Source organism: Danio aesculapii, chromosome 14 (genome assembly GCF_903798145.1).
Source record: "Danio aesculapii chromosome 14, fDanAes4.1, whole genome shotgun sequence".
Classification (NCBI taxonomy): domain Eukaryota; kingdom Metazoa; phylum Chordata; class Actinopteri; order Cypriniformes; family Danionidae; genus Danio; species Danio aesculapii.
The window spans coordinates 38,944,139-38,970,840 of NC_079448.1; the positions used below are offsets into that span (position 1 = coordinate 38,944,139).

A 26,702-nucleotide genomic window follows, 5' to 3' on the forward strand; every position below is an offset into this window, starting at 1 on the left:
CTTTGTTCGCGCAGCCAGCCCTGACAACCAGCTGCTATGCAACAAAAAACCCAATTATTTGCACGCTGTGATTCGGGATTATTAAACATTGTTATGATGAGACATCTTACCTGCTCTTTCGCTTTATTGTTTACAGCCAAACTCTCTATTTGTCGCGATATTTTACAGCGCTGTGGTTCGCTCGGCCATAGGCAGACCGATGTGTTGCTGTTCTGCTCGTTTTTTCCCTTCTCGCCAACACTCAGACGTCCGCGTGTGCGCATGCGTGGAACAGCTCGTCTCTCGCACGGTGAGATCAGATCAGTGGGAGGGAAAAGACGGGGCCACATCACCATCATCTCAAAATGCGTAATGCTGCTGCTGCTGCTGGGCCTTATAGGTTATTAATCACTCTTTTAATACCGTATTGATAATAACATTTGTGATGGTTTATTTTTTTTAGTATAAAGAGTTTATAAATAGCTGTTGATATATTTTATGCATTTTGTAAATCATATTGCACAGCTCATATAGTAGCCTACCAGAGCTGCTAAATGAAATATGATGTTTATGAAAAGGGAGCATGTAAAGCACAATATATTTCTGACGATGTCATGTCACGAATACAACTTCCAAATTTGGTAGTCTGGCTGCTACTAATGTAAAATAAAACCCATGTAAACCTCTTTAATTTTAGCATTAATTTTTAATTTTAGCATACTGCTTAATGAAACAGCCTTTAGTTTATGTGAAAAAGCAATATAGGCATAGTATTATTTATATAAAATATGAAAATAACCGAATCTTACACAACAATATAACTAAACTATCAGTTACAGTTAAAAACGACACCAAAAGAACTCTGATTTTGTCAACATAAGCTAATGCATTATTATACTGTAGCTAACATAAACAAACAACAAGCATGTTCCAGCGTTTTCAGAATTAGGTAATAAAAATCAAATCCATTCGTATTATTTTTTATTTATGTGCATTAACCAATGTTATAACTATGGTTTAAAACTGTATTAGTACCTTTTACTGAATCTGTCTTGTTTAAAAAGATTGATAAGAAGGATATATGACATTGTGTCTAACAACTGCACTTCTGCCTGGCTAGGACTTTAGGATGTTTGGTAGAAAGATATTGGTCAAACTATTGAAGAGAATGACTGGGCCATTGTGTGTGATAATATATACCCAAAATGTGCTTCTCTTGGGATCTATGAACTCAATTTAATTTTTTAAAATAGGATATATCTTACACCAATATGTGTTAAGAAAATGTTTGCCAATGTCACAGACTTGTTTCAAATGTAAGAAAAGATAAAGGTACATTCATTCATTGTTTTTGGGACAAAACTTTGCCATTTTGGACGAATATACATAAGGTACTGGAAAATATTCTCAAGCTATATTTTAATATGGCCCCCAGCTTTGTATTTATTGAATCTTAATGTGACCAATCTGTTTGAAAAATATGCAATACAGTTATTTATTGTCCTGGTATATTTAGCTAAAAAAATGTATTTTGCTACTTTGGTCAGCATCAAAGGCTCCATCTTTCAAAATGTGGATATCACAAATTTCTACATGGCTACCATTAGAAAAACTTACCTGTGAATAGGGCCAGACGGAATCTGCGGACATCTTTTGATATTTCTGCGCAGAATTTTGTTATAATCTGCGGATTTATGCGGAAAACCTTAATATATGAAATAAAGTAATACCTTTTAAACTTTTATTCAATGTTTATAATGCAAATCCAATTAGATCCACTTTATTTGGTAAACAAAGCAAGTCTCTCATATAATATATCTACTAATTTTTTTATACTTTTATATCTACCTAAATATCTATACTTAAATGTTATATCTACTCAATTTTATACACTCGTCTATTTGTATATTTGCATTCACTACTTACTGCTTTTTAATATATTTATTATCTGTTTATTGTCCTGTAACATACCTGGCAATAAAGCTCTTTCTGATTCTGATTCTAAAAGACAGAAAAAATTACTTTACAAACTTTACTGTAAATAAGTCATATGAAAATGTTCATACTAATCAATAATATCACTGAAATTAATTAAAAAGCGGAATAAATCTAAATTTACACACAGAATCAATGATGGCCTAAAAATCTGCAGAATTCTATGCGCGCAGATTCCGTGTGGGCCTACCTATGACAAACATAAAAAAAACCTGACACATTCTGCTCAATTTGGTGTCCCCTTTGGGGATACATAAAAGAGCTCTCTTAAATTACACACAGGATCCTTGTTATTTATTTACAAATTTTGTTTAATTCCCACTTAAACACTGCTCTAAAATGGTGTGATTGTTCATTCATTTTCTTTTCGGCCCATTATTAATTCGGGGTCGACACAGCAGAATGAACCGCCAACTTTTCCAGCACATGTTTTATGCAGCAGATGCCCTTCCAACTGCAACTCATCTCAGGGAAACATCCAGACACCCTCATTCACACGGACAATTTAGCCTACCCAATTCACCTGTACTGCATGTCTTTGGACTGTGGGGGAAACCGGAGCACCTGGAGGAAACCTATATGCGAACACAGCGAGAACATGCAAACTCCACACAGAAACGGCAACTGACCCAGCCGAGGCTCGAACCAGCAACCTTTTTGCTGTGAGGCAACAGCACTACCTACTGCGCCACTGCACATTTTTATCTATTTATTTATGTTTTTTAATATTACTTTCTTTGTTATTTTCCATATTTAAGACTGATTAATGTTAAATAATGTAGTTCCCCAATATTAGTATAATACATCTAATTGGTTCATATTTTATATTGTATTGCTTTTTTGCTTGTAGGCATGAATTCATTGTTCTATTAAGTAAACTATAGTGCTGACACTTCTACGTCAGATAGGTTTAGTCTTATTTCTGGTGTTCATGCACAACATTTGGCACACCTGGCTGCATCTGTATAGCCAGATGGTAAAAGAAAGTGCAGTGGAATTGTCTTTTCTTTTTTATTTAATGCATAATATATCAAAAGAAATCTATATTTAATCTTAACAAACATCAGCTGAAGACAAAATATTATTTTACTCTATATTGACCTATTTTACTTTTAAATAATTCACTTAAAAAAAAGCAATTAAACTTGATCTTTGGCACTCTCTAGTGGAGGCCGTATAATTCTACATTTCAATAAATTATAAAACCAAACTATTATTCAGTGTAATTTCATCACATATTGTTGGTCTATACTGCAGCTATTAGCCAGCCCACTCATAAATCAAACAGCATATTTCCCTCAGGTTTTCTCTCAAATCCCCATTAATTATAATAGACCTGAAAGTGAAATGTAGCGTACATTTTGATTAGTAGCTGAAAAAAGTAAACTATTCTAAGGGATCATTTGTGTTTGCTTGCTGTTGACTGGCACTATAGAACAAATGAAAATAATAATCAAAATTGAAATATTTTAGATGTTGAAATAAATATTATTTACATCATTTATTTTATGTTGGTCATTAAATAACTCAAAATGTTACTGTTTAACAAGGTTAAAGAAAGATACTGAAGATCAGAGGGCCTTTGGAGCAAACCTATAAGTGGAGAGAACACCAACAACAGTTCTGATGACAGTTTTTTTCATGGGTTTTTTCCCAATTTATCGTCCTTAATTTCCTAAACATCATTAGGCACATGGTCACAATGTAAGGCGAGTATTACAGCATGCATATTATGTCTATTTTTTTTAAGATTTAAACATTAATCCCTTTGTTAATTACACAATATTGTTCATGATTTGTCTTTAGAGGATGGTTCAACATTTTCTTTTATTATTCCAGTAAATTTCTGTAGATAAAAGTAAAATAAATTGTTGGTTTATTTATTTATAATTTAATTGTTTGTTTGTTTCATCCCATAATTTTGCATACATTCTAAGCCAGGCCCATAGCCAGGGTTGGGTTCAGGTGGTTCGAAAGACCCCCCTAGCAAAGGTCCAGAATTTGCCTCAAACATGAGCTCATTTGGCCTATTTTGACTGCTAAGACATCATAAATTGTAAAAAATAATGGAATCTGAAGTAAGTGAAGTCATCTTTCTCTACTGTATTGTTGTTAAATAGAGAAAACATTTTTACAAGGAACTTTCATTCTAAATTTTGAACCTTATTCTTGAAAGATAAAAAAAAATGACAAAATTTAATACTAATTAAGCTGTTGTTGTTATCTGTGAATTTGGTAAATTGTAAATGGTTACAGTTTTTAATTTAACACTTTATTTCATAAAGTTAATATTATAACTTTACATAAAGTAATGTCCTTAAAATAAACATAACATGATGTACATAACAAAGTTATAAATGATAAAATAAAAAAATGTTTCACCCCCCCCCCCCCCACCCCCAATGATATATGAGGTAAAAAACTATTGTTTTCTTAATATTACTTTATTCTTAATCTTTAGGAAACATCTTTAGTACATCACAAACTGTGGTTACGATGACCATCCGACAAGCTAATGCAGCTAAAAACAGTGCTTAAAATGTCACTAAATGCAGTATTTAAATCTCATAATTAAATAGAAAATGAAGTGAATGACTGCATAAAGGTCCAGTTGTTGAGGAAAAAAACCCCACCCCTTTTACCAGGCTAGCTACGGGCCTGCAACCTGTGAAAGAATGCAGGTCTGCTGTGACATGCAGTCACAAGTACAGATGTGATAAACACGACATGCTCACACACGACACAAAAGAAAACTGTGTAACAAAGACTGTGAAACAAGGCTACAATTGTTTCCAAAAAAATTAATAAATAAATGGAATAACTCCAAGATCTCTACGGAGCACAATTGAACTATATTAAAGTACAATAAAATATGGTGTGCTTTGTATTTAAATATATTTTATTTTTATTTTAATTTTTATTGTTTTTTTTTATACAGAATAATTTATCAACAATAAAGACGTTCATTTTGCAGGTCAAGAGTGCAACAATGTCACCATCTAGTGCTCATCATCTACAGCTACACTTTTTTGTCACGAATGGCATCAAAGTATAACATCATTGGAAACTTTCCGTTGTACAAAAAGCCACTTTTCAATAAAATCACGCCGACAATCACATAGAAATACAGCATTTAGAGAATATGCAACCTACAAATTTCCTCTTTTTGAAATGGAAGCCTTCATTTAAAAACAAAAATTGTCGTTTAATTGAGAAAATGTAGCGGAAGGCTAGTCCACAAATCTTTCAAATAATTTATAGGCTAGCATATTAGTTGAATAGTACGCGAAATACACGTTTTGACTATTATGTAACGTATTAAGTAACGGTATGAATACATTTAATAAGTATTGTAGTTGTTGCAATCATAAAGTGGGAAAAAAACATGTGAATTAATATTTCGATAGAACAAAGTGTCATTATTTTTCCCTTCTCTTTTTTAAAGGGAACTACTAAAATTTGCTTGTGGAAAAGACGCCTCTTTTGACAAGCATCCCCATTTTTTCCATAGATCTTTCGTTTCCTCCCTGATCCTATCTCTTCCTGTTTGCTAGAGGTGCGGTTTTTTGTTGGACATTTTAGATTTTTTCTTCTGAGTTTCATACGTAATAAATTCCTTATATTGCTAAATGATTTTTTATAGAGAGCCACGTTTAACTCTAACTTAGAAATACAGACTAAGATCTAAAACTCTTTAAAACATTTGGCCTCAGGTTTCCAACAGAGCACATATCAATTATTCACCTCTAGTCCAAACGCTATTAATAATATTGCCAGTCGATTGTATCATTGAACAGCCTAAACTGTCTCCATATGAATGAGAGGAGAAGGAAAAATGCAAACATTGTAGCAGATGCTCACATCTGTTTAATGTCCTCGTACTGACACACTGAGAGGAAAGGCCAAAAGACAACTTGTTGATTGGTCTAAACTCAGGAGGAGGCGTGGCTACAACGCACACCCGACAGAAAAAGTATTAGCGGTAAATGGAGTGGGGTGAACAGCTACTTTTACACTCAGAAAATCTTTTTATTTCACTTCGCTAGGAAATAAACTACAAACAAGAGAAGACATTTCAGCTTTAAATCATTTAAACAATACTTAATTAACCAGTATGGAATTTGTTGTCAGTTCCCGGGTGCCTTTTCCCTGTCTCCTCTTCATCTTTCTTCACGTCTCATCAGCTACAGATGCAAACAGCTCGATCAAAGGTCCAAGTAAGTCTTATCTTAAATTTGTGGTACACACTAAGAACGTTTAAATTCATATGACTGTAGTTTTATTTAATAATTTTGTTAAATAAGATGAAGAAAGAAAGATGAAGCACTTTCTAAACTTAGAGGTTAAAATAGCTTTTATAGGCTACTTGTCACGATAACGTTGTAAAACAAAAGTTATAGTAAGTATAGCACATTTGGAGCGAAAGGTGGGGGTGGCAGAGTTGTAACATGCACAGACAGGACATGACATTCATTGTAACACATATTGATTCTATCTTACCACTGCAAAGCAAAGCACTGAAGTGAAAAACAGTGACAAAAAGTGACATCATTTAGTCACCCAAATGTTTTTTCGAATTTGACTTTACTTCTCCAGAATAATTGCTTTAAATGCCTGTTTTATTTGGGTGATCCTGCATTGTGGTTGAATAAAAATATAAAAATAATCATAGATCTCTCATTTCCTCACTGATCCTATCTCTTCCTGTTTGCTACAGTGGTGAGGTTTAGAGTTTAAGAGACATTTGAGAAAAAATAAAAAATAAATAAAATTATGTTTGTGTGTGTGTGTGTGTGTGTGTGTGTGTGTGTGTGTGTGTGTGTGTGTGTGTGTGTGTGTGTGTGTTGTTGAAGTAAAAATTCTTAGCCCTCCTGTGATTTTTTTTTTCTTCTTTATCTCAAATTATTTTTAACAGAGCAAGGAAATTTCACAGTATTTCTTATAATAATTTTTCTTCTGGAGAAAGTCTTATTTCGACTAGAATTTTATTTTAAAACTATTTTTAGGTCAGTATTATAAGCCCCCTTAAGCAAAATTTTTTCATCTGATTATCTACAGAACAAACTATTGTTATTCAATGACTTGCCTAAGTATCCTAACTTTCCTAATTAACCTATTTAAGCCCTTAAATAGCACTTGAGGCTGAATACTAGTGTCTTAAAAAATCTAGTAAACACTGTCATCACGATAAAGATAAAACAAATTTGTTATTAGAAACTGATAGTTGAGTTATTAAAACTATTATGTTTAGAAATTGGTCAAAAATCTTCAGAATATGGGGAAAAATATACAGGGGGCTAATAATTCAGGAGGGCTAATAATTCTGATTTCAACTCTATGTATATACACAGCAGTCAACATATGAAGTGAATCAAAAAGGATAATCAAAGTTGTCCTAAGATGATATAGAGTATTGTTCAAAATTTATGTCTAACATGTAGTTCTGCCATTAATCAACATTGTTATCTATTGAATTTCATGCCTCATCATATTTGATCGCACACAGTCAAGATTGTTTGTCAGTTGTGAAATTGCTTGTGACACATTCATGAAGACAATAGTTTACAGCTCCCAATGGTCATGTTAAGGTCAGAATCCTGCAGTCTAACTAAATTTGGCATTGTATACGCTTTTTGACCTTAAGCAAAGCTTTCAGAACCTTAAATGATGATCTTTTCCCTATACGGACACATATGACAGGTCAATTGCTACCTAATGACAAGTAATCATGTCTGATGATCAAAAAAAGCCATTAACAATGACATTTCTTATTATCATGTAGATATAATGAATTAGTTTTAAATTTGATATTGTCTAACTGCAAATCTATACGATACTGTACAGGTTTTTTTCTCTCTGTTGTAATTTTATTTTAATTTAATTGTTTGTTCATTTATTTTGGCAGTAAGGGTTATTATGGAAGAAAAAAAATAGAACCTTGATTGTACAAAATGTTTTGTTAAAACACAAATAAAATATAAAGAAAAAGAAAACAATGACATTTCATTAACAGTAACATTGACTAACAACAGAAATGTTTTGCTTGTATTTTGAAAGAAGCACATTTTTGGTTTTAGGAAAGCTTTGATTTTATTTTAATTCACGTCAAATATTGACTATGCGAAATTGTTCTTTTAATACTCGTACAGCTTATTATTGGTTGTGGTTTCTTTAAATGAACATATTTGCAGCTTATTTTACTAATAAAAGTAAAAGTTCAGTACAGTGTTTTATGGTGTTGATAAGGTAGAAAGTTATTTTATAAGAGTCACTTTTATAGTACTGTATTGTCCAACATCAGCTTATACTGTCATTAAGATTTTAACATCATTATTTTGGAATTTCTGTCCTGTTATTGATCCTTTTTGAAAAGTTTTAAATATTCAAAGAAATATCAAACAATATGTAACAGACAAATCAATAGTGACACATACTAAAAGTGTTATGTGATGATAAGTGATCAGTGTTGGGTAAGTTACTTTTAAAAAGTAATCAATTACAAATTACTGTTTACTACTCGAAAAATGTAATCTGTTGGTTACATTACTAATTACTTCATGTAAAAAGTAATCAGATTACTAATTACGTTACTTTGAAGGTACTTTTAAAACATATAAAGTATAAAATTACTAAATATAGAGCAGCTCTTCCAGTAATTAAGAAGAGATACATGCTTATTTTCTACATTTAATATGAAAAACATTAAAGATAATTTAATTTGTTTCCAAAAAAGTGCAAGTTAATTGTTTTCACTTTTTTTTTAAGAAAAAAAGTGACTGTTTTAGGCAAAGTGTGTTTTAATTTCAGTTGTTCGGTGTTAATGTTCAGTAAATAGTCATAGATTGTAGATAGTGTGTGTTTCCTTCAATTATTTTAAAATCAAGTAATGCACCCTTCATTAAAAAATCTCTCACTTGCAATATATGAGCATATTTACTGTACAAAAGTGAACTATGAGGGCAAATAAAATGACAAATAACAATCTATTTATAAAATAAACAAATAAATAAATAGTTCATTAATCATAAACGAGTTAAAATATTCAATTAATCAAGATTTTGATTTAAGGCTGTATATATATATATATATATATATATATATATATATATATATATATATATATATATATATATATATATATATATATATATATATATATATATATATATATATACTGTATATATATATATATATATATATATATATATATATATATATATATATATATATATATATATATATATATATATATATATATATATACATATACAGTTGAGGTCAAACTTATTAGCCCCCCCTTTGAATTTTTAACAGAGCAAGAACATTTTCACAGATAATAATTTTGTCTGATAATATTTTTTCTTCTGGAGAAAGTCTTATTTGTTTTATTTTGGCTAGAATAAAAGTTTTAAATTGTTTAAAAAACATTTTTAAGGTCAAAATGATTAGCTTTTTTAAGCTATATATTTTTGATAGTCTACAGAACAAACCATCGTTATACAATAACTTGCCTAGTTACTCCAACCTGCCTAGTTAACCTAATTAACCTAGTTAAGCCTTTAAATGTCACTTTAAGCTGTATAGAAGTGTCTTGAAAAATATCTAGTAAAATATTATTTACTGTCATCATGACAAAGATAAAATAATTCAGTTATTAGAAATGAGTTATTCAAACTATTATGTTAAGAAATGTGATGAAAAAATCTTCTTTCCGTTAAACAGAAAAAAAACAGACTTCAACTGTATATATCAGATGGCCAGAAAGTGTTTAATTGTTTTTAAATTGTTAATATATTGGTGTCTGTGATCCAGCAAGCCTAAAGACTTTTGTTTGCACTCTGATTTTATATAATATTCACTTTAATGTGTGATAGGACTTAAAAGTAGTCATAAATGAATATTTTCTCAATTCAAATTAGTGGCTTGGACCCGGAAACAGTATTTCATATGTCTTAACAAGCAGATACATGTAAAGAAAGATGATGGAAATGTATAATTCGTTAGCTGTTACACTGTTAAACACTGAATGATTATGACTGAATGGTGTTTTTATTTTTAGAACCTGAATATTGCATTAAATTTTGCATGCTTAGTATTTATCATGGATTTACTCCATTTATGGCAGCAAAGCAACATTTAGCTAAGTTTTAAGTGTGCGATCATCAAATCAGATATTACATTATTCAACTGCTCGCGCATATACAGTAGCCATAACTGTCCTTAAAAAGTACTGAGCCAGTGACAAACTGTTTTATCACTATTGGTACATATTTTTTATTCTTTTTATTAAATTTACAAAAATCTATTAAGATGAATATAAATAAAACTGACACATCTGTCTTTCTTTCTCTAAGGTGGTCGGAGCATGCCACTGTTTAATGGTTCATTATTAGAAGAACACAAGGAGCAGATTCAGAGCAGCAGTGTTGAATTAGTGGTTCCTCTACTCTGCCTCTTCTCCTTTTCTGTCGGGCTTCCCACCAACTCATTTGCCCTCTGGGTGTTGCTCTTTCGCACCAAGAAGCTGCCGTCCACCATTCTGCTGATCAACCTCACCATCTGCGATATAATGCTTCTGCTGGTGCTCCCCTTCCGGATCGTCTACCATTTTTTGGGCAATAATTGGACATTCGGAGAGCCATTTTGCCGTGTTGTTGTTGGACTTTTCTATGGAAACATGTACGGCTCAGTGGTTTGTCTGGCACTGATTGCCCTAGATCGCTATATAGCTCTGGTTCACCCTTTTGGTGCCAAAGTGCTCCGAAGTAAAAAGAACTCTGTCTATATAAGTGTGTTGGTTTGGATAGTAGTTTTAGCAGCTGCTGTGCCCTTATTAGCCTCAAAACAGTCTCATGAGATAAATAACCTATCAATAACAACCTGTCATGATGCACTGCCTGTTGAAGAGCAGGAAAATTACTTTCTGCCATATTTTACCACTCTTTTCTCCCTTTGTTTTTTGCTTCCACTATTGGTGGTGCTGTTCTGCTATTCTGCAGTGTTACGGACACTTATGGCTGAAGGGCAGCGTTTTGCCCATGCGGTCAGAGTCACTGTGCTGATGTTGATTGTTTTTGTGGTTTTCTTGTTGCCTAGCAATATTCTCATGTTGTGGCATTATTCTAAATCAAGTTCAGTCAACAATCTTTATATGCCGTACCTGATCGCTTTGTCTCTCAGCACATTCAACAGCTGCATCGATCCTTTTATTTTTTATTACGTGTCCAAGGATTTCCGAAAGAGGTCATGGGAGGCTCTCAGGTGTTTGAAGTCTGATTCAGAGACCTCTTCAGATTCTAGGACAAAGGTCACCTTACTTTCAAAGATAAGCAAGACCGAAGGACCTTTAAATGGGGAAACAACTAAGTTGTGATGCTAGGATGACCATTTTGAAAGTCAGAAGTTATCAAGTTAATTTTTGAATTTTAGGGTTATTGAAGGACTGAAGGCCCACTCATACCAAAGATGATAATTGAAAAGGATACACCACAAGTACAGTGCTCAGCATAATTGAGTAAACCCCATTTTGAAAATGTATATTTTTATCCATTTCTCAGTGAAAATAGGCAATGTATTTTGGTGCATTTAAATAAAACAGATTTATTTATCAAAACAATATTTAGTCACCAAACTTATTTAGAATTTGAAAGATAATACAATTAAATTCAAGCAAAATATATAAATAAAATTACAACCTACAAAATTGCAACTAAATGTAATTTTTTTTTTGTTTCTCTAGATTTTCCTCTTTTTTTTTTCAATTTGTGTTTAATATTTTTCTATGGGGCAGCACGGTGGCGCAGAGGGTAGCACATTCGCCTCACAGCAAGGAGGTGGTATAGGTGAACTAGGCTAAATTGTCCGTAGTGTATGTGTGTGAATGAGTGTGTATGGATGTTTTCCAGTAATGGGTTGCAGCCGGAAGGGCATCCACTGCATAAAAGTTGGCGTTCATTTTGTTCTGGTGACCCCTGAATAATAAAAGGAATAAGCTGAAAAGAAAATGAATTAATGAATGAATATTTTTCTATAACATAAATTTGGGTGTGCTAGTTTTTGGACCATTATCGTAAGTTATTTTGGTAGATAAGCTCCAGATTTGGCTTCAGTACTGACTAATCTAATGTATATGCACAAATATAATATTGTATAGCTTCCTATTAAAAATTAGAATTTAAAAGAGAGATTTGTGAGGAGTGTACTTATGTATGCTGAGCACTGTATTATAAGACGTATGAATTCATAGGAATTAGCCACTAAGTCAAAAAGTTATGAATTGTCGTGAGATTGTGTTGGTACTTACACAGTGGAAAATGTTTGCTGGAATCACAGTTTTTTCAGCTGATGAATACTAAAACATTGTCAATCATTGACTACATTTACTTGGACATCAGTAATCAAATTAGTTGCCTTAATCTGAATAAGACAATAATACGATTAAGGTGTTTACATGAGTTGTTTTTTTTAATGTTCCTTTCATGATCCTGTTTTACATGTTATAGTGCGGAGACGCAATGGAGTTAATCGAATTATCTACATTTCCTCTGGAGTTTCATGTAATTTTGGGTGCTTCATTTTTAATTTCATTTTCATTAATGTAATTTGCCTTTTTTGGCACTTTCACATTAATTTAGGAACTTTTAATGCATGCCCCCCGTGACAAAAAGATTGGATGAGAGTGTGAACTGCTGGAAGAGTGTTGTTTTAATGAAATTTGATACTGCACACTGAATGGGAAAAACAAAAACTCTGCATTTCACGATGCAGGTGTCTGTGGTCCTTCACTGACTTGGTTGGTGCAGAGAATAGTGTCAAACAACGTGTTTACATGTCTGTACTGCACTTCAAGAATGTGGCTAAAATCGACATACTCCACATGTCTTAATTCGATTTCTGTTTAGTTCGATTATGACCTTAATCTGATTAAATTAATCAAAAAAATCCCTGTTTACATGGTAGACTCTTAATCAGAGTATTGTCTTATTCATATTAAAATTGGAATATTGGTGTCCATGTAAACGTACTCACTGTTTAATGTAATCTTGCATAAAAAGCTCCAGGATTGAAAGTGGCAGACTCCAATTCATTTATATAATATACAATATTGTGCAAAGGTGTGGATACTATATTGTAATTCTTACAGATCTAAAATACTAGGTTGTATATAGGCAAACCCAATCCTTGGGTTAAATATTTAATAAAAAATACTAATAAAATGTTAGATTTTTCAATATTTCACCCAACAATGTCTTAATACATCCCAGCATTTTTTAAGTGTAGTCTTTATAGTTATCTGTATTGTGTGAATGGGCCTTAAATAGAGCGTATCCATGCACAGTATATAACTTTAGTTTCATTTGCACAGGAAAATCTGGCTAGGGGGAGATTATAATTCTATTTCCTCCTCCTTTCCTTTAGTCATTAGCTATAGGAGACAATAGATCCATTTTAAAAGAAGGGCATTCAACAGCCATGCTTTCATTTCACTTCTCTTATTATTAGCATTAGTTCCCCAAGACTCAGCCACCTCTATGGCCTATATTGACTGCTGGATAAAGTATGTTGGAAAGCTCTAATACAAACACAGTTTTAATAGAGTTATTCAATGAAACTCAAACAAACTGCGGCCAGATTTACTAAACAGATTAAATTAGCTTCAGACTACAAACAAAATTAAAGGGCAGGAAAGTTATACCGCTAATACAGAAATGAAAGAGCACAGACTTTCTACCCTAATGACCAATGGAATTTAGCAAGAGCAGCAAAAATGTTAAATAACACTGCTTGGTTAGCGAATTGTTTGTATAATGTTTTCTTCTGGCTTTCCAATATACTGTAAATGAACAAGAGTGGAAAAAATTTGCTCACTTTAACTATTTGTTGCTGCACGTCCAGCTCAAGATATGTTAAAACATGCTTATTTGTGGGCGTAAATACCAGATTACCAAAAACATTTGTAGATCATGATCTGTGGTTCAATGAAATCATCATCTTCCCATGAACTCAGCATATGAAAGTCTTTAAAAATTCTACATATACATGCCTTTTGATCAGTGATTTTCAATTGTGTTGTTTTAATAAGGCTGACAGTATTTTTTTTTAATCCAAAAAGGATTTATGTTGTAGCAAGCTATTGTAAATTTGTCACTTGGTATTTTAGTAGCATGTGTGAACTAGCCTTTAGAAAGAGGAACCAAATGTAGTTTAAAATACTTCAGAATTATTCATATCGGAAATTCCCTCATCATATTTGATTGTATTTCTTAGCCTATTTTAGTAATGAAGGATTTGTTCAGTTTGAATCTTAACTATATGAAATGATATGTATTTGAACTTTGAATTACAAACTGAATGCATTTCAGTGGAAAACTCAAACAGTGGAAGGTAAAACTGAAGGGAATGCACGGCATAATGAACAGTGCAATTGCTATGTACAAGCCATTGAATATGTATTGTTTTGTGAGACAGAAGCTATTTTTTTCGGGTGTGAGAATATCTGAAATGAGCAGGAAGTTCTAAACCACGTGTTATGTCCGCAACTACTTACTTCTCCTATGTTTTTTTTTTTTGTGTGTGTGGTTTTATTAGAACTATGGATGACAAGAAATATGTATATGTATATATAGTAAAATGTTTGTGAATTGTTGCTTTAAAGATATTCCTCATTACTTTCACCTTTACATTATATTAAATGCACCTTATATTAAAGCAGGCTTGCTTCCTTTGAGAAAATAACTAAAATGAAAACACATTTATTGTACAACACTGACCTCTAGTGAAAACATTTAAAATTTGCACATGGTGAATGAACTGAGAAGTGAGAGAATGATCAGTATTTTAGCAAACACAACAGAATGATTCAAGACCTCTGAGAATGTTAGATATACAGGTAGTGTAAAAGAAAAATAGAGAACAATCTACAATTTATTACATTTTGAGGGCACGGCTTAGTCTTCTGAATTAGTACTAGATTCTGAGGCACAGTATAAACAAACTTAAATGAAATTAAACAGCAAAAATAGCACTGTTTTTCGAGTGCCTTGGACTGATTTTTGCTGTTTATTCTGATGAATCCCTTGCCCAAAGAGCACCAACACATAATTTAAGGTACCCTGAGCAATTTTTGTTTGATTTTGGAAACTTAAATGCGATATTTGAAAATGAACACTAATCAAATTTAGAGAACACATTCAGATTGCTCCCAGTTATTGGTGTTACCTGATGGTAAATTCATTATTCATCTGACGAACTCTATTTACTGTGCAATATAGGCTGATTCTGAAAATGTAGCCCTATACAGTATATATACGTTTCTGGAGATTGCAAATTAAGTAGCCAGGGCTGCATTTCGTCTTTAAAGGAATGCTACGGGGCAGTATGACGCCATTCCTTTTCTCGCTTACCAGCTGACTGCTTATCTGCATGTGGATGGCTTTTCTGCTGTTACCAGTTTGTCCAATAGCTCGACATGTATGAGATGCAGAGCGGAGTTGACCACGACGATGGGATTCGAGTCCGGTGAAGAATGGTTCCTGAATGCAGGTAAAACAAAAACAGAAGCTAAAAAGCTTTTGGAGCTTTACTTTTTCTGGATTGCTTTTCAAAACACTGTGGTTGGGTTTAGAGAAAGGGGTGGGCGGGTAAATCGGTGCTTTTCAAAGTATTATTGATTGGGTTTAGGGAAGGGTGGAGGGGATCGGTCGGTTTGTCAGTTGGCGTTAGTCAACGGCGGCCTCTGGTGGATTTACATAAGAAGAGCAGGCGCGAATGGCACCCGCAAGACATTTTTGAGAACTCAAAAAGCGTACACAGCGGCCTCGAATGGATTCGCAAAAACAAAAACTGCAAAAAAATAAAAATAAAAAAGCGTACTCCTATAGGACGTATTTTGCTCTTTTCACAAAGTTTACAAGATGTTAAGCCATCCTAAAAAGTCTGATAACAGGTTTTCCAGATAAAGGCCAAAGACCCTTTCAGCCTTAAGAGAAGCTGTTCATTCTACTGTAAGTCTGTGATTTCCAGAATATTGCATTCTTAAATGTCACTAACTAACTCAAGTCCACCAAAAAGACAGGTTGTCCACAAACAACAAATGCACGAGAGAACAGGTCAATGCAGAGAATCTCTTCATTTTAATTAAGGTTTCCAAAAGTGCTAGAGCAAGCCTGAGGATTTATAGAAACATTAGGCATCAGTTACTGTACCTATGGCTGCTGCTAAACATTTTATGAATACAATGATTTTCCCTCATTTATCTTATTGTTCTACAAGCTGGCCCCACATGTACATTACAACACTAAAACAAGTGTATATTATTTATAAACAAACAAAAAATGTTATCCTTACTGTAACTGTACTGAACAGCATAAATTACTAACATTGGACAGTTTCTTTTTTTTTTGCTGATGTGTGTATAATGTATAAAATATTTAATGATCTTGCACCACCACCCCTCAAACAATGTGTTATTGTCTGCATGGACAATATAAGACAGACTAGGTCATCAGTTAGAGGTGATTGTTCAGTTAAACTCAAGAGAACTGATTTTGGACTATCAGTTTTTTTTTTCAGTAGGAGCAGCAGAAAGATGGAATAAAATACCAGTGCATATCAGAGAAAGTTCACTTTTATCATTTTAAAACTTAAAGAAAATCAAATATGCAACCACTGATTTGATTTCATTTTATTGACTATGATGTATTGTAGGTATTGTACTGTAAGTGTATATTGTATTATTTTTATTGTTAAACTTGTTACAACTTCCCGGCCCAGGGACTACATATGTAAATTAGCTTTATAGCTAACTCTGGCACAACATGTCATGTTGAACATCGTCCCTGTATAAATAAATAAATAAAGTAAATAAATAAAATCTTAATGGAGAATAGGGCTGCACAATATAATGTTTCAACATCGATATCGCAATGTGATCATTTGAGTCACATTGCGAGAATACGCAATGTTGAGTCTGGATTATAACTGATTGTTTACATGTGTTTTTTTGAGACCTGTGACTGTATGAGGATTTGTTTTATTTAGGGCATTCAGGCATAATAAATTGTACTGCTTGTAACTTTAATAACAATAAATATTTTAAATTATTTACACAATGAGTGTTATTTTAGATTTGATTGGTCAATTACTGTATACCCGAATAATGTTTGAGTATACTCGAAAAACAATAAAACCTTGTTTATTTCAGTTGTATCTTGTTCTTTTTCTGTATTTATGTACACTTGTAGATTGTTTGTTATATTTTATGCTCTACAGAATCTTCCCAATCCATCTAATATTGTTATATATATTTTTCCAAATAGAGAGATTCAAGTCATCTGGTGAAATTGGATTGTTACTGCAATATATATCACAGAATAACAAAATATCGCAATGTTAGATTTTTCCAATATCGTGCAGGCCTAATGGAGAATCAGTTTGCTCCCAATCAAATTGCTCACCAGTTCAGTGTTGAACAGGATAATGATCTGCCTCTGCATAGTGTCTGATTTTTCAAGACTAACCTTTGCTGGGGAACATGTTGTGCTAGTTTAGAATGTGAACTAGTCTAAAGTTCACTTTAGTGATGAATGCATGCTTCTTTTGTGTGTGCGTGGGGGGACGAAACCAAAAAATGTGCACAAGTCAGTAAAGATGGAGGTCAAGTGTCACGGTTTTGGTGATGTTTTCTAAAATAATAATTGAGCTTCTTATAAAATGACATGTTAATGCATATGTTTACGAGAAGCTTCTTCAGCAACAAACAGTTCCTGCCCTACGTTCGTCACTCAAATAGCTAGCAATTTCCATGCAGAACAATCAACATGTGCTTCATTCAGGTGAGTGGGCTTGATAAACCACCTGTAGAACCACTCTTCTCTCTTATGCACTTGACACTTCATCTAAACTACATCTTACAAGAACTCAATGAAACGATGTTTACAATAAATGTACCACAATCATGTTGTACTGCTTGCTTCAACCTTAAATACCTATTTTGCACAATATTTAACCTTTAATACCTGTCTTGCACAATATCTAGCACAACATTGTTCAGTCTCATGTAAAAGTACTTGTATAGCTTGTCTAATGCCAGCCTGGTGAAAGGGGTGGTTCTTTTTTTCTCAAAAAGTGGACTTTTTTGCAGTTATTTGCCTAATTTTCTGTTTAATTATAAAATGTAAATACTGCATTTTAGTGACATTTTAAGCACTATTCTGAATCAGCTTGTCAGATGGTCATCATAACCACACTTTTGACTATTGTAGCCAAAATAGTATTCAAATCAATTTCAATATGGGCCGCTTTTTGTGCTTTACCACCTTTTTATTGCTCATTTTTGTTTCAAGAATAAGGTCCAAGATTTAGAGTAAAAGTTTTTCTCTATTTAAAAACAACACAGCAGTGAAAAATGACTTCTCTTATGTCAGATTGTGTGTTTTCTTGCACAGCTGGATGTTGGACAAATTTTGTTGGCTAAAACTGATTAGCAGAAGTCTCACCGAAGCGACAGCCAACAAAGGATTCCGCTTGGTTTTAAAGCATTTTTCCATGGGATATTTTCACCATGATGGCAAAGCAGTCAAAAAAGGACAAATGAGCTCATGTATAGGACAATTTCTGGACCTTTGTCATTGAGGGGTAGGTCTTCCGAACCCCCCGTGGCTATGGGTCTGTTATAGTATATGTTAATTATGCATTGTTTTTTATTTATTATTATTTTTAAAATAGCTGTTGTGTCCAGTGTAGTGTTTGTATTTATGATTAATTTATGTAGCACTGTTGGGCTGCAAGACTAGACATTACGTTCTTCTGTATGTCCACACATGTGGAATGACAATAAAGCTCGATGTGACCTGAGTTGGCTTGAAACTCATCGCACAACAAGACAAGTAAAGCAATTCCTTGAAGTTGAAAATACTGAAATGATATGGCCAGAGTCCTGATCTAAACCTGATTGAAAATCTCTAGAAAATCCTTTGAGAAAAAAGTTATGGCTAAAACAACCCACTACAGTCAGTGAAATGTGAAAGAGTCTGAAGAAGACTGAAGCAACATCACTGTAGACTATAGTGTGCATTTTTTTCTGGTCCGTCTTTGGCCCACACAGCCAGCTTTTGCTTAATAGCTAAGCTAATAAGTCAGAACTGCCCTGAAATGGGCCATAGCCTTAAGTTAACCAAATTAACAATAGTCTTTAAAAGACTGAGACAAACATGAACAGTACATTTAGTCTTTTTCCCTCTTTTCCCCCTTCAATTTTGTTTCTTTCTTACCTCAGCCCCTCATTGTTTAGATCATAGGGCTCAAACTCGATTCCAGTTTTGCTCTAACCCTAATCACAACCTAACACAGCTGATCCAACTAATCAAGGTGTTCAAGACTACTATACTAAAAAAAAATCTTGGTTGCTTAAATTTTTAAGCTGAATCAAATTAACCCTATGCATCCATAGAACTTACATTATGGTAAACTGACTTAAAACAGCTTGCATAACTTATAAAATTAAGTTAGACCATGATTAACTTAGTTTAATAAGTTACAGTGACCTAAAATCTGATGTTGTGGGGACTTATTGATCATTGAATTTTTTTCAGTGTAGAGACCATTGAGCAGGTGTGAGTTAGAGATGGTTGGAGCTAAACTATGCAGAGCTGCAGCCTTCCAGGAATTGAGTTTGAGATCATTGGTTTAGATCAGTGGTGCTCAGCCCTGTTCCTGGAGATCCACCTTCCTGCAAAGTTCAGCTCCAACCCTAAACAAACACACCTGAACCAATTAATTAGGACCTGAACAGCACTTGATAATTACAGGCAGGTGTGTTTGATATGGGTTGCAACTGAAATCTGCAGGAAGGTCGATCTCCAGGAACAGGGTTGGTCACCCCTGGTTTAGATTGTCTGAAATAGTCTTCTTCCAAATTCTGATTGTGTATTAAAGATTGTTAGAAGTTGTTAAAAGTATGATAATATTGGGCATAAATGGGAACTTACCAATCTAAATAAGCCCTGTAAGAGACCTGTATGTGAGAGACGAGTGATTTTCTTTAAGACTTGTGGTGTCTTGTGGCTGCAGATGTACTGAATCCATTCAAAGCCAGGGCCTGCTCACTTCCTTTTAACCTTTGACTGTTTACATTTTTTTACTGAAAAAATCAAGTGTTTATAAACTGCTCTCTACTGTTGACCTCCACTGTTTATGTTTCTAAAAGCTGTCAGCCTCACTGAAAGCATCTGAAAAGTAATCATACCCTGTAAATATGAAAAGATTGTATAGTACACTTTTGCACAAGAGTGTAAAGTCTTATAGACAGGCTCAACCACACAAACAGTCCTTTGATTTCATTCATCATCTTATCTTTGTTTAAACTACCTTTCTACACTGTAAAAAGTAATCACTCATTCTACTTGAAAAATGCTTGTGAACTTTACAAATATTGGCAGATTTGTAGACTTTACTTGATTTGACTGTGTTAGGTGAACTTTAACATGAATCCAGTAGATAAAATAGAGAACTTTAGTAAACTGAACTGAAGTTAATCAATTAAGGTTTTATCATTCAATTAAGGTTTGACTAAATGTTGGAGTCAGCGTCACTGTGGTGCAGTGGGTTGCACGATTGTCTCACAGCAAGAAGGTTTCGGGTTTGAGCCCCGGCTGGGTCAGTAGGCATTTCTGTGTGGAGATTTACATGTTCTCCCGGTGTTCGCCTGGGTTTCCTCCGGGTGCTCCAGTTTCTCCCACAGTTCAAAGACATGCGCCATAGGTGAATTGAATAAGCTAAATTGTCCATAGTGTATGAGTGTGAATGCAAGGGTGTATGAGTGTTTCCCAGTGTTGGATTGTGGCTGGAAGGGCATCCGCTGCGTTAAACGTATGCTGGATAAGTTGGCGGTTCATTTCACTGTGGCGACCCCTGATTACTAAAGGGACTAAGCCGAAAAGAAAATTAATGAATGAATAAAGGTTGGAGCCATGCAGTACTGCACTTTGGTCTGCAGGTGGAGTAAGATTTGCAGATGCGCAGACGGAAGGTGCATTCACTTGCATAGCGCCGTTTGAATGGGATAAAAAGTGGCGATTTCACAACGCAAATAGAGAAAATAAGCGAACATTTACCTGTGGCGACACAGGTGAGATATTATATGTTTTATGCAAGTATATTATAATGGTTTATCAAAAAGCATGTGTTTTGTGTGTCATGTCATTTCATAAAAATGCCATTTTCCTCGTGTAGTTTTCAGGTTATTGCTAACATTATTTTTTTCTTGGTTGTGTAACATTGATAATGTTGGAATTCCATCTGAGAAGTAATTACTGTTATTACATTATTAATTAATACTTGATATAAAGTTGAGATGACTTATTTGACCTAAGTAAATGTAACTCAGTTCAAGTAAGAATTACTTTTACATTAGTACACTGTAACACCCAAAAAGTTAAGGTAACTCAAATCATATGAGGAAACCAATTGCAACAAACCATTTAAGTTCAAAAACTACTCCTAATGAGTACTGTGAATTTAATCCATTTGAGCCAACTAATCAATTTGAGCAAAGTAAAACCCAATAGATGAAGAGAACTCAAACCAATGGAGTACTGCAAAACCCAATAAGTTAAGGCAACTCAAACCATTTGACCAAACCGATTGCAGCAAATCATTTGAGTTAAAAAACAAATCTATATGAGTGATGTGATCTTACTCTATTCAAGTTGAAGTAATGAGGTATTTAATTAACTCATTACCTTCAACACTGAGTTCAAAACTCTTTTCAATGAGTAGAATTAACTTCCAGTAACTTTTGAGTTAACTACACTCATTTCATTTGATAAAGTTGACTTTTGGGTTTTACAGTGTAGATAACACTTGATATAAAGTTGATGTAATTTACCTAAGTATATGTGACACCAGTATAAGTAAGAATTACTTTTCTATATTAGTAAATAGTACTAATGTGATAAATTTATGATTACTTAAATGCATTAAGATAACGAGTTTGCATAATTCAAATAAGTAAACCTAAAAAATGACTTTTTACAGTGTACTGCATGTTTGCTTTGTCACCATTCAAAGCAGCAGTATCAGAAAAGAAGAAACATGAAATATCTGGCTATAAGGGAAGTGGCAGTTCAACTGAATCTGTGCTGTGGTAGTAATCTGCAATTTTAATGCAATAACGGCTTCAGCATTAGCTTTTTAAATGATACATTACAGCCTTTAGACACGCTCCACAAACTCTTACTTGTAAATGCAGCACATGACATCCCTAATAACAGTCTACTTTTTTACTTGGTTTCTCATATTAAGAGGTTCAGAAATGTTGTGATTTTGTAATTTACTGATTTCGGAAGGGCAGCATTTATTTGCTTTTTGAAAAGCTCTTGTATAATAGACTGGAATTTCCCCACTTGCATAACAATAATAACACAGCCGAGAAAAACATTATTCAACAAGAGTCAAGACTGATGCTTTTTACTTGCTTATAATTCTCTGCTAATGTTATAATTATATATATATATATATATATATATATATATATATATATATATATATATATATATATAAACAGGAACTCATTAATGGTCTTTTTCATCATCTTGATGATATTTCTGTCATAGAATAGTGTAGCAAAAATTGCTTAACACTTTTCAGATACTTTATACAATTTAGTGGATTATAAATAGAGTTCATTTGTGACTAAATTAAACAACATTTTTGGTCATTTAACGTAGCTGTGATATCACAAATAAATTCAATTTAATGTGAGTGATTTTTAATATTAAATACCAGATTACACCAACATATAATGGCCTCAAAGCTTGCAGTCAAAAGATATTAGTCACAGCTGGTTTGCTTGTATGGGCCTGCAGTGGAAATGCCACAAAAAGTTCTTCATTGCACATAACTTAACAAATAAAATAGGTAAAGGTGAGGCTTGGGATGACGCCAACGGTAAGTCCAGACCAGGGTACATTATTTCAAATGTCATTGAGGTTATGTCAGATACCAACATCATTCCAACTGATACTGTATACTTACTGTATTCTTATACTTATTTACTGTATTATAGCAAGATTGTGCTAATTGGTGTTCTTTGGACTGCTCCTTTACAGTTTAAGTATGGCCTTGTTGTTCCATGTTTGACTGTTGAGAAATTACATTGTGTGTGTGCAAACATGTGCATGTGTGTTGAAAGCAGAATTTCCACATGACCCCATGACCAAATATAAAAACTCAGAGTTCAGTCAGCCGAACAGGCAGAGGACAACAACGCAGAAGAAAGGACCAGAAACAAGCGCTTACAGGAGGATCATGCATCTTGACATCCTTTTCGGTTTTCTGCTTTTGGCTGGTGAGAAATTACAATCTAATCATCAATGTAATGCAATTTTATTCAGAAACTTATCTTGTAAATGCTGCTAATGAGTAACCAAGCATTATGTGTACTGCACAAAATAAGCTTGATTTAACACTGTCTTCTAAAATGTTCATTTAATCCTGTTAGGCTAAATATTGGTAAAGTTTACTATTAAAGCAAAGTTTATTATTGCTTTGTCATTAATAGCATTGTGAAAAGAGCCAAATGAACATGCACTGTAAACATTGCATCTGAATCTTAAATGAATCTAGATGTGTCTCTCTCTTTCAGTGCTGAGCAGCTCATGCGTTGATGCTCAAGGTATGAAATGTAAATGAAAAAATAAACAAACCCAAACAATCAGACAAATATAGACAAAACAGGATGAATTTAGCCTTTTATATTTTCTTCACAGTGAAATTTGGGCCCCTCTGCAGTGGAAACTCAAGTAACCAGAAAAGAGGATGTGATAAAAAGTACGGCTGTGGAAACTTTGGAGCCAGTCGGTAAATTGTGCTTTTGTTTGTTATCATTTTTGAATACAATGTTTTCATTTTGCTGAGGACAGAGTTTGCCAAAAGACCTTTATTCTATATTACAAAATTAACAAAATTAAACATATAACACGATATTTTGCAGAATAATCATACTGTTTTTTCCTCCATACAATAGAAAATAAGTTTAATGTTACTGATTTCAGATCTATTTTGATGCAATACATCTTAATTTAATTAAGATATAATTTGATTCAAATATTGTTGGTTTTGATTTTCATTATGTGTGCTCGTACTGCAGTGGGCAACGTAAACACATGGGTCTGGACATTGTGTGTACTGATGGAGCTACAGTTTATGCTCCATTTGATGTGAAGATAAACGGCAGAGCTAAACCATATGGAAATAACAATGCCATTGATGATGGGATTAGCTTGAGTGGAGGAGGTTTGTACTTTCATTACATCTGTTATACATTCAAATAAATAAAATAAATGTAGCACAAATATATTTTAGAAACTCGAATAGTGACAATTGGTATTGTTTATTTCTTAAAATATTACTACATGGAAAGACAGACTTCTTATGACAATCAGAATTTCACAATAATGTCATTTTTTGGCAGGTCTCTGCTTCAAGCTCTTCTACGTTAAGCCAGATCGTTTGTCCGGGACCCTGAAGAACGGGGATAAGATCGGAAGTCTTCTGCCCATGCAAAAAGTTTATCCTGGCATCACTTCCCATGTTCATGTTCAAATGTGTGACAAATCAGATCCAACAAAGTACTTCTGAAGAAGCCGATGACCGTCTGCCACCATCAAACTTTATCTTTTGTGCCATTTATCAAATTAATTTCTTGAAAATTCTCAAATGCTTTATCTAATGCTTTGCAACATAACAATAAAGTCATTTAATCTAACTTTAGTCTCCGAGAGCACTAAAACACTGACCACAAACTGTGTGCGCCATTTCCTGTGTAAATGCATTATCACAGATGTCACGAATCGCTATCAAAGTATGTAAATTGAGGAATAAAGAGAAAAGTTTACAACACTCCAAAACAAAACATTGCATATTTTACTCCTCTACATTCCTAAATATAGCAGACTAAACAATTAATTTGAACAACTTTGTCATTTATTCATTAAAATATTTTGTGATTTTGACAGATTTGCTTTTTACTTCTTGAGTCAACAATTTACAGATTTTTTTTTATTTTTATTGTAATATTATGCTAAACGTATACAAATTGGGATCACATACAAATTGAAAAAAGAAAAAAAAGAAAACAAAAAACAAAACAAAAAATAACTAAACAGTTATGTACTGGCAGCTGTGTGTATTTGTGTGTGTGTGTGTGTGTGTGTGTGTGTGTGCATGCGCATGTGAGGTAACTGGGTGGACAAGTCAGACTACATAAATAAGAGAACAAATATATATATTAATAAATATTAATAAAATGTATTTATTTATTTATTTATTTATAGGGTAAATAGGTTGCGAGTAAAAGTATCTGTTGTAAATCTTACTCAAAGTATGAGTAAAAAGTAGACCTTTCAAAAATACTCAAGAGTAGCGAGTAGTGAGTATTATCAAAGTTCCTTTAAGGCAAGTCATTTCACTCGGCGGTCATCTTTGAAAAGCAGTATGCTTGGGCATTCTGTCTGAATGGGGAAACATCAAATTCTCCAAAATTGCTTGCCAAGCTTTTGATTGACTTTCATATTAGGAATCACCAATAAAATTAAACAACAACAGTCTCTTGAGTTCTATTTATAAACATCCAAATCGCACAAAATCTGCAGAACCTCACGTCTGGTCCAAGCCCCTCCCCTGGAGTATTGTCAGTCTATAGCGATCGATGATTGGCTCCTGTACTAGAAGGCGGGCTTTTTTCACCATATAGTGATCAATCATTGGCTTCTGTACTAGATGGGGCTTAATTCACCATATTGACAGTTTCACTTTTCCCCATTCAAACAGATACGAGTGACATGTCTTGTGTATTCTATAGTGTTTGGTATTATGCTGTAAAAAGCTGATGCATTTATATGTAATTTGTGGATGTGTATAAACATAATATTCTGTAGTGCATTTAGCTATTGCCCAGCAGACACACAACGTCATGAGACTTATTTAGATTTAGGTCGTGAAGTGACTAAAATAAAATGTCTTTAAGGACAACGTTATTTTGATGTCCAATAACATTGTCAAATTATATTATTATTTGGTTGATTTTAGGTTGCGTTAGAAACAGACCAAAATCAACATGTAAAAGAAACAATACTGCACTAAAAATGTTCTCAAGGAAAAGTAAAAGTGCGCCTTTTTAAAACTCATCCATTCATTCATTTTCTTTTCAGCTTAGTCCCTTTATTAATCAGGGGTCACCACAGTGGAATAAACCGCCAACTTGTCCAGCATATGTTTTATGCTGTGGATGCCCTTTCAGCCACAACCCAACATTGGGAAACACCCATGCACTCTTGCATTCACCCACATGCACTACAGCCAATTTAGCTTATAGAATTCACCTGTACCACATGTCTTTGGACTGTTGGGGAAACCGGAGCACCCGGAGGAAACCCACGCAAACATAGGGAGAACATGCAAACTCCACACAGAAATGACTCAGCCGGGGCACCATTTTTAAAACTACTTAGTAAATTACAATTTCTGAGAAAAACTGCTCAATTACAGTAATATGAGTCTTTGTAATTTGTTACTTTACACCACTGGTCTCCAGATACTCTTACACAAGAGTGTAAAGTTTGTTAGACTGACCCAAACACAAATAGTCCTTTTGATTTCATCCTTCCCCTAGTCTTTGTGTTTGAAATGCCTCTGCATGTTTGCTCTCTTTTACACACTGGAATTTCCAA

At 33.5% G+C, this 26,702-nt stretch overlaps 3 protein-coding genes across 6 annotated transcripts in view; 2 read left to right on the top strand and 1 right to left on the bottom strand.

Moving 5' to 3' along the window:
• Positions 1-248, bottom strand: part of rnf130 (ring finger protein 130) — a 79,683-nt gene extending 79,435 nt beyond the window's left edge. For all 3 annotated transcript variants that reach the window (XM_056471962.1, XM_056471961.1, XM_056471963.1), the window contains exon 1: positions 111-248. The gene's annotated coding sequence lies outside the window, so the exon portion shown is untranslated. The remainder of the gene's footprint in view (positions 1-110) is intronic.
• A 5,714-nt stretch (positions 249-5,962) lies between these two features.
• On the top strand, positions 5,963-14,682 carry si:ch211-132p1.2 (proteinase-activated receptor 4). Of its 2 annotated transcripts, none has more exons than XM_056472841.1 (2): positions 5,963-6,191; positions 10,329-14,682. In XM_056472841.1, the coding sequence occupies exons 1-2, from the start codon at positions 6,089-6,091 to the stop codon at positions 11,345-11,347; spliced, it is 1,122 nt and encodes a 373-aa protein (XP_056328816.1). In that variant the 5' UTR covers positions 5,963-6,088; the 3' UTR covers positions 11,348-14,682. The 2 variants fall into 2 exon arrangements, with proteins under 2 accessions (XP_056328816.1, XP_056328817.1); XM_056472842.1 differs by having other exon boundaries at positions 5,963-6,185.
• Positions 14,683-23,169: 8,487 nt separating this feature from the next.
• Positions 23,170-24,739, top strand: lect2.1 (leukocyte cell derived chemotaxin 2, tandem duplicate 1). Its single transcript, XM_056472291.1, has 5 exons — positions 23,170-23,320; positions 23,618-23,647; positions 23,742-23,832; positions 24,122-24,267; positions 24,446-24,739. Exons 1-5 carry the CDS (start codon positions 23,185-23,187, stop codon positions 24,610-24,612), a joined length of 570 nt encoding a protein of 189 aa, XP_056328266.1. The 5' UTR covers positions 23,170-23,184; the 3' UTR covers positions 24,613-24,739.
• The last annotated feature ends 1,963 nt before the right edge of the window (positions 24,740-26,702 follow it).

Excerpts from the sequence above, each read along its gene's own strand:
- si:ch211-132p1.2 (XM_056472841.1), top strand. The coding sequence starts at position 6,089 with ATGGAATTTGTTGTCAGTTCCCGGGTGCCTTTTCCCTGTCTCCTCTTC. Across the intron at positions 6,192-10,328 it reads CAGCTCGATCAAAGGTCCAA|GTGGTCGGAGCATGCCACTG; the intron begins GTAAGTCTTATC and ends TCTTTCTCTAAG.
- lect2.1 (XM_056472291.1), top strand. The coding sequence starts at position 23,185 with ATGACCAAATATAAAAACTCAGAGTTCAGTCAGCCGAACAGGCAGAGG. Across the intron at positions 23,321-23,617 it reads CGGTTTTCTGCTTTTGGCTG|TGCTGAGCAGCTCATGCGTT; the intron begins GTGAGAAATTAC and ends TCTCTCTTTCAG. Across the intron at positions 24,268-24,445 it reads GATTAGCTTGAGTGGAGGAG|GTCTCTGCTTCAAGCTCTTC; the intron begins GTTTGTACTTTC and ends ATTTTTTGGCAG.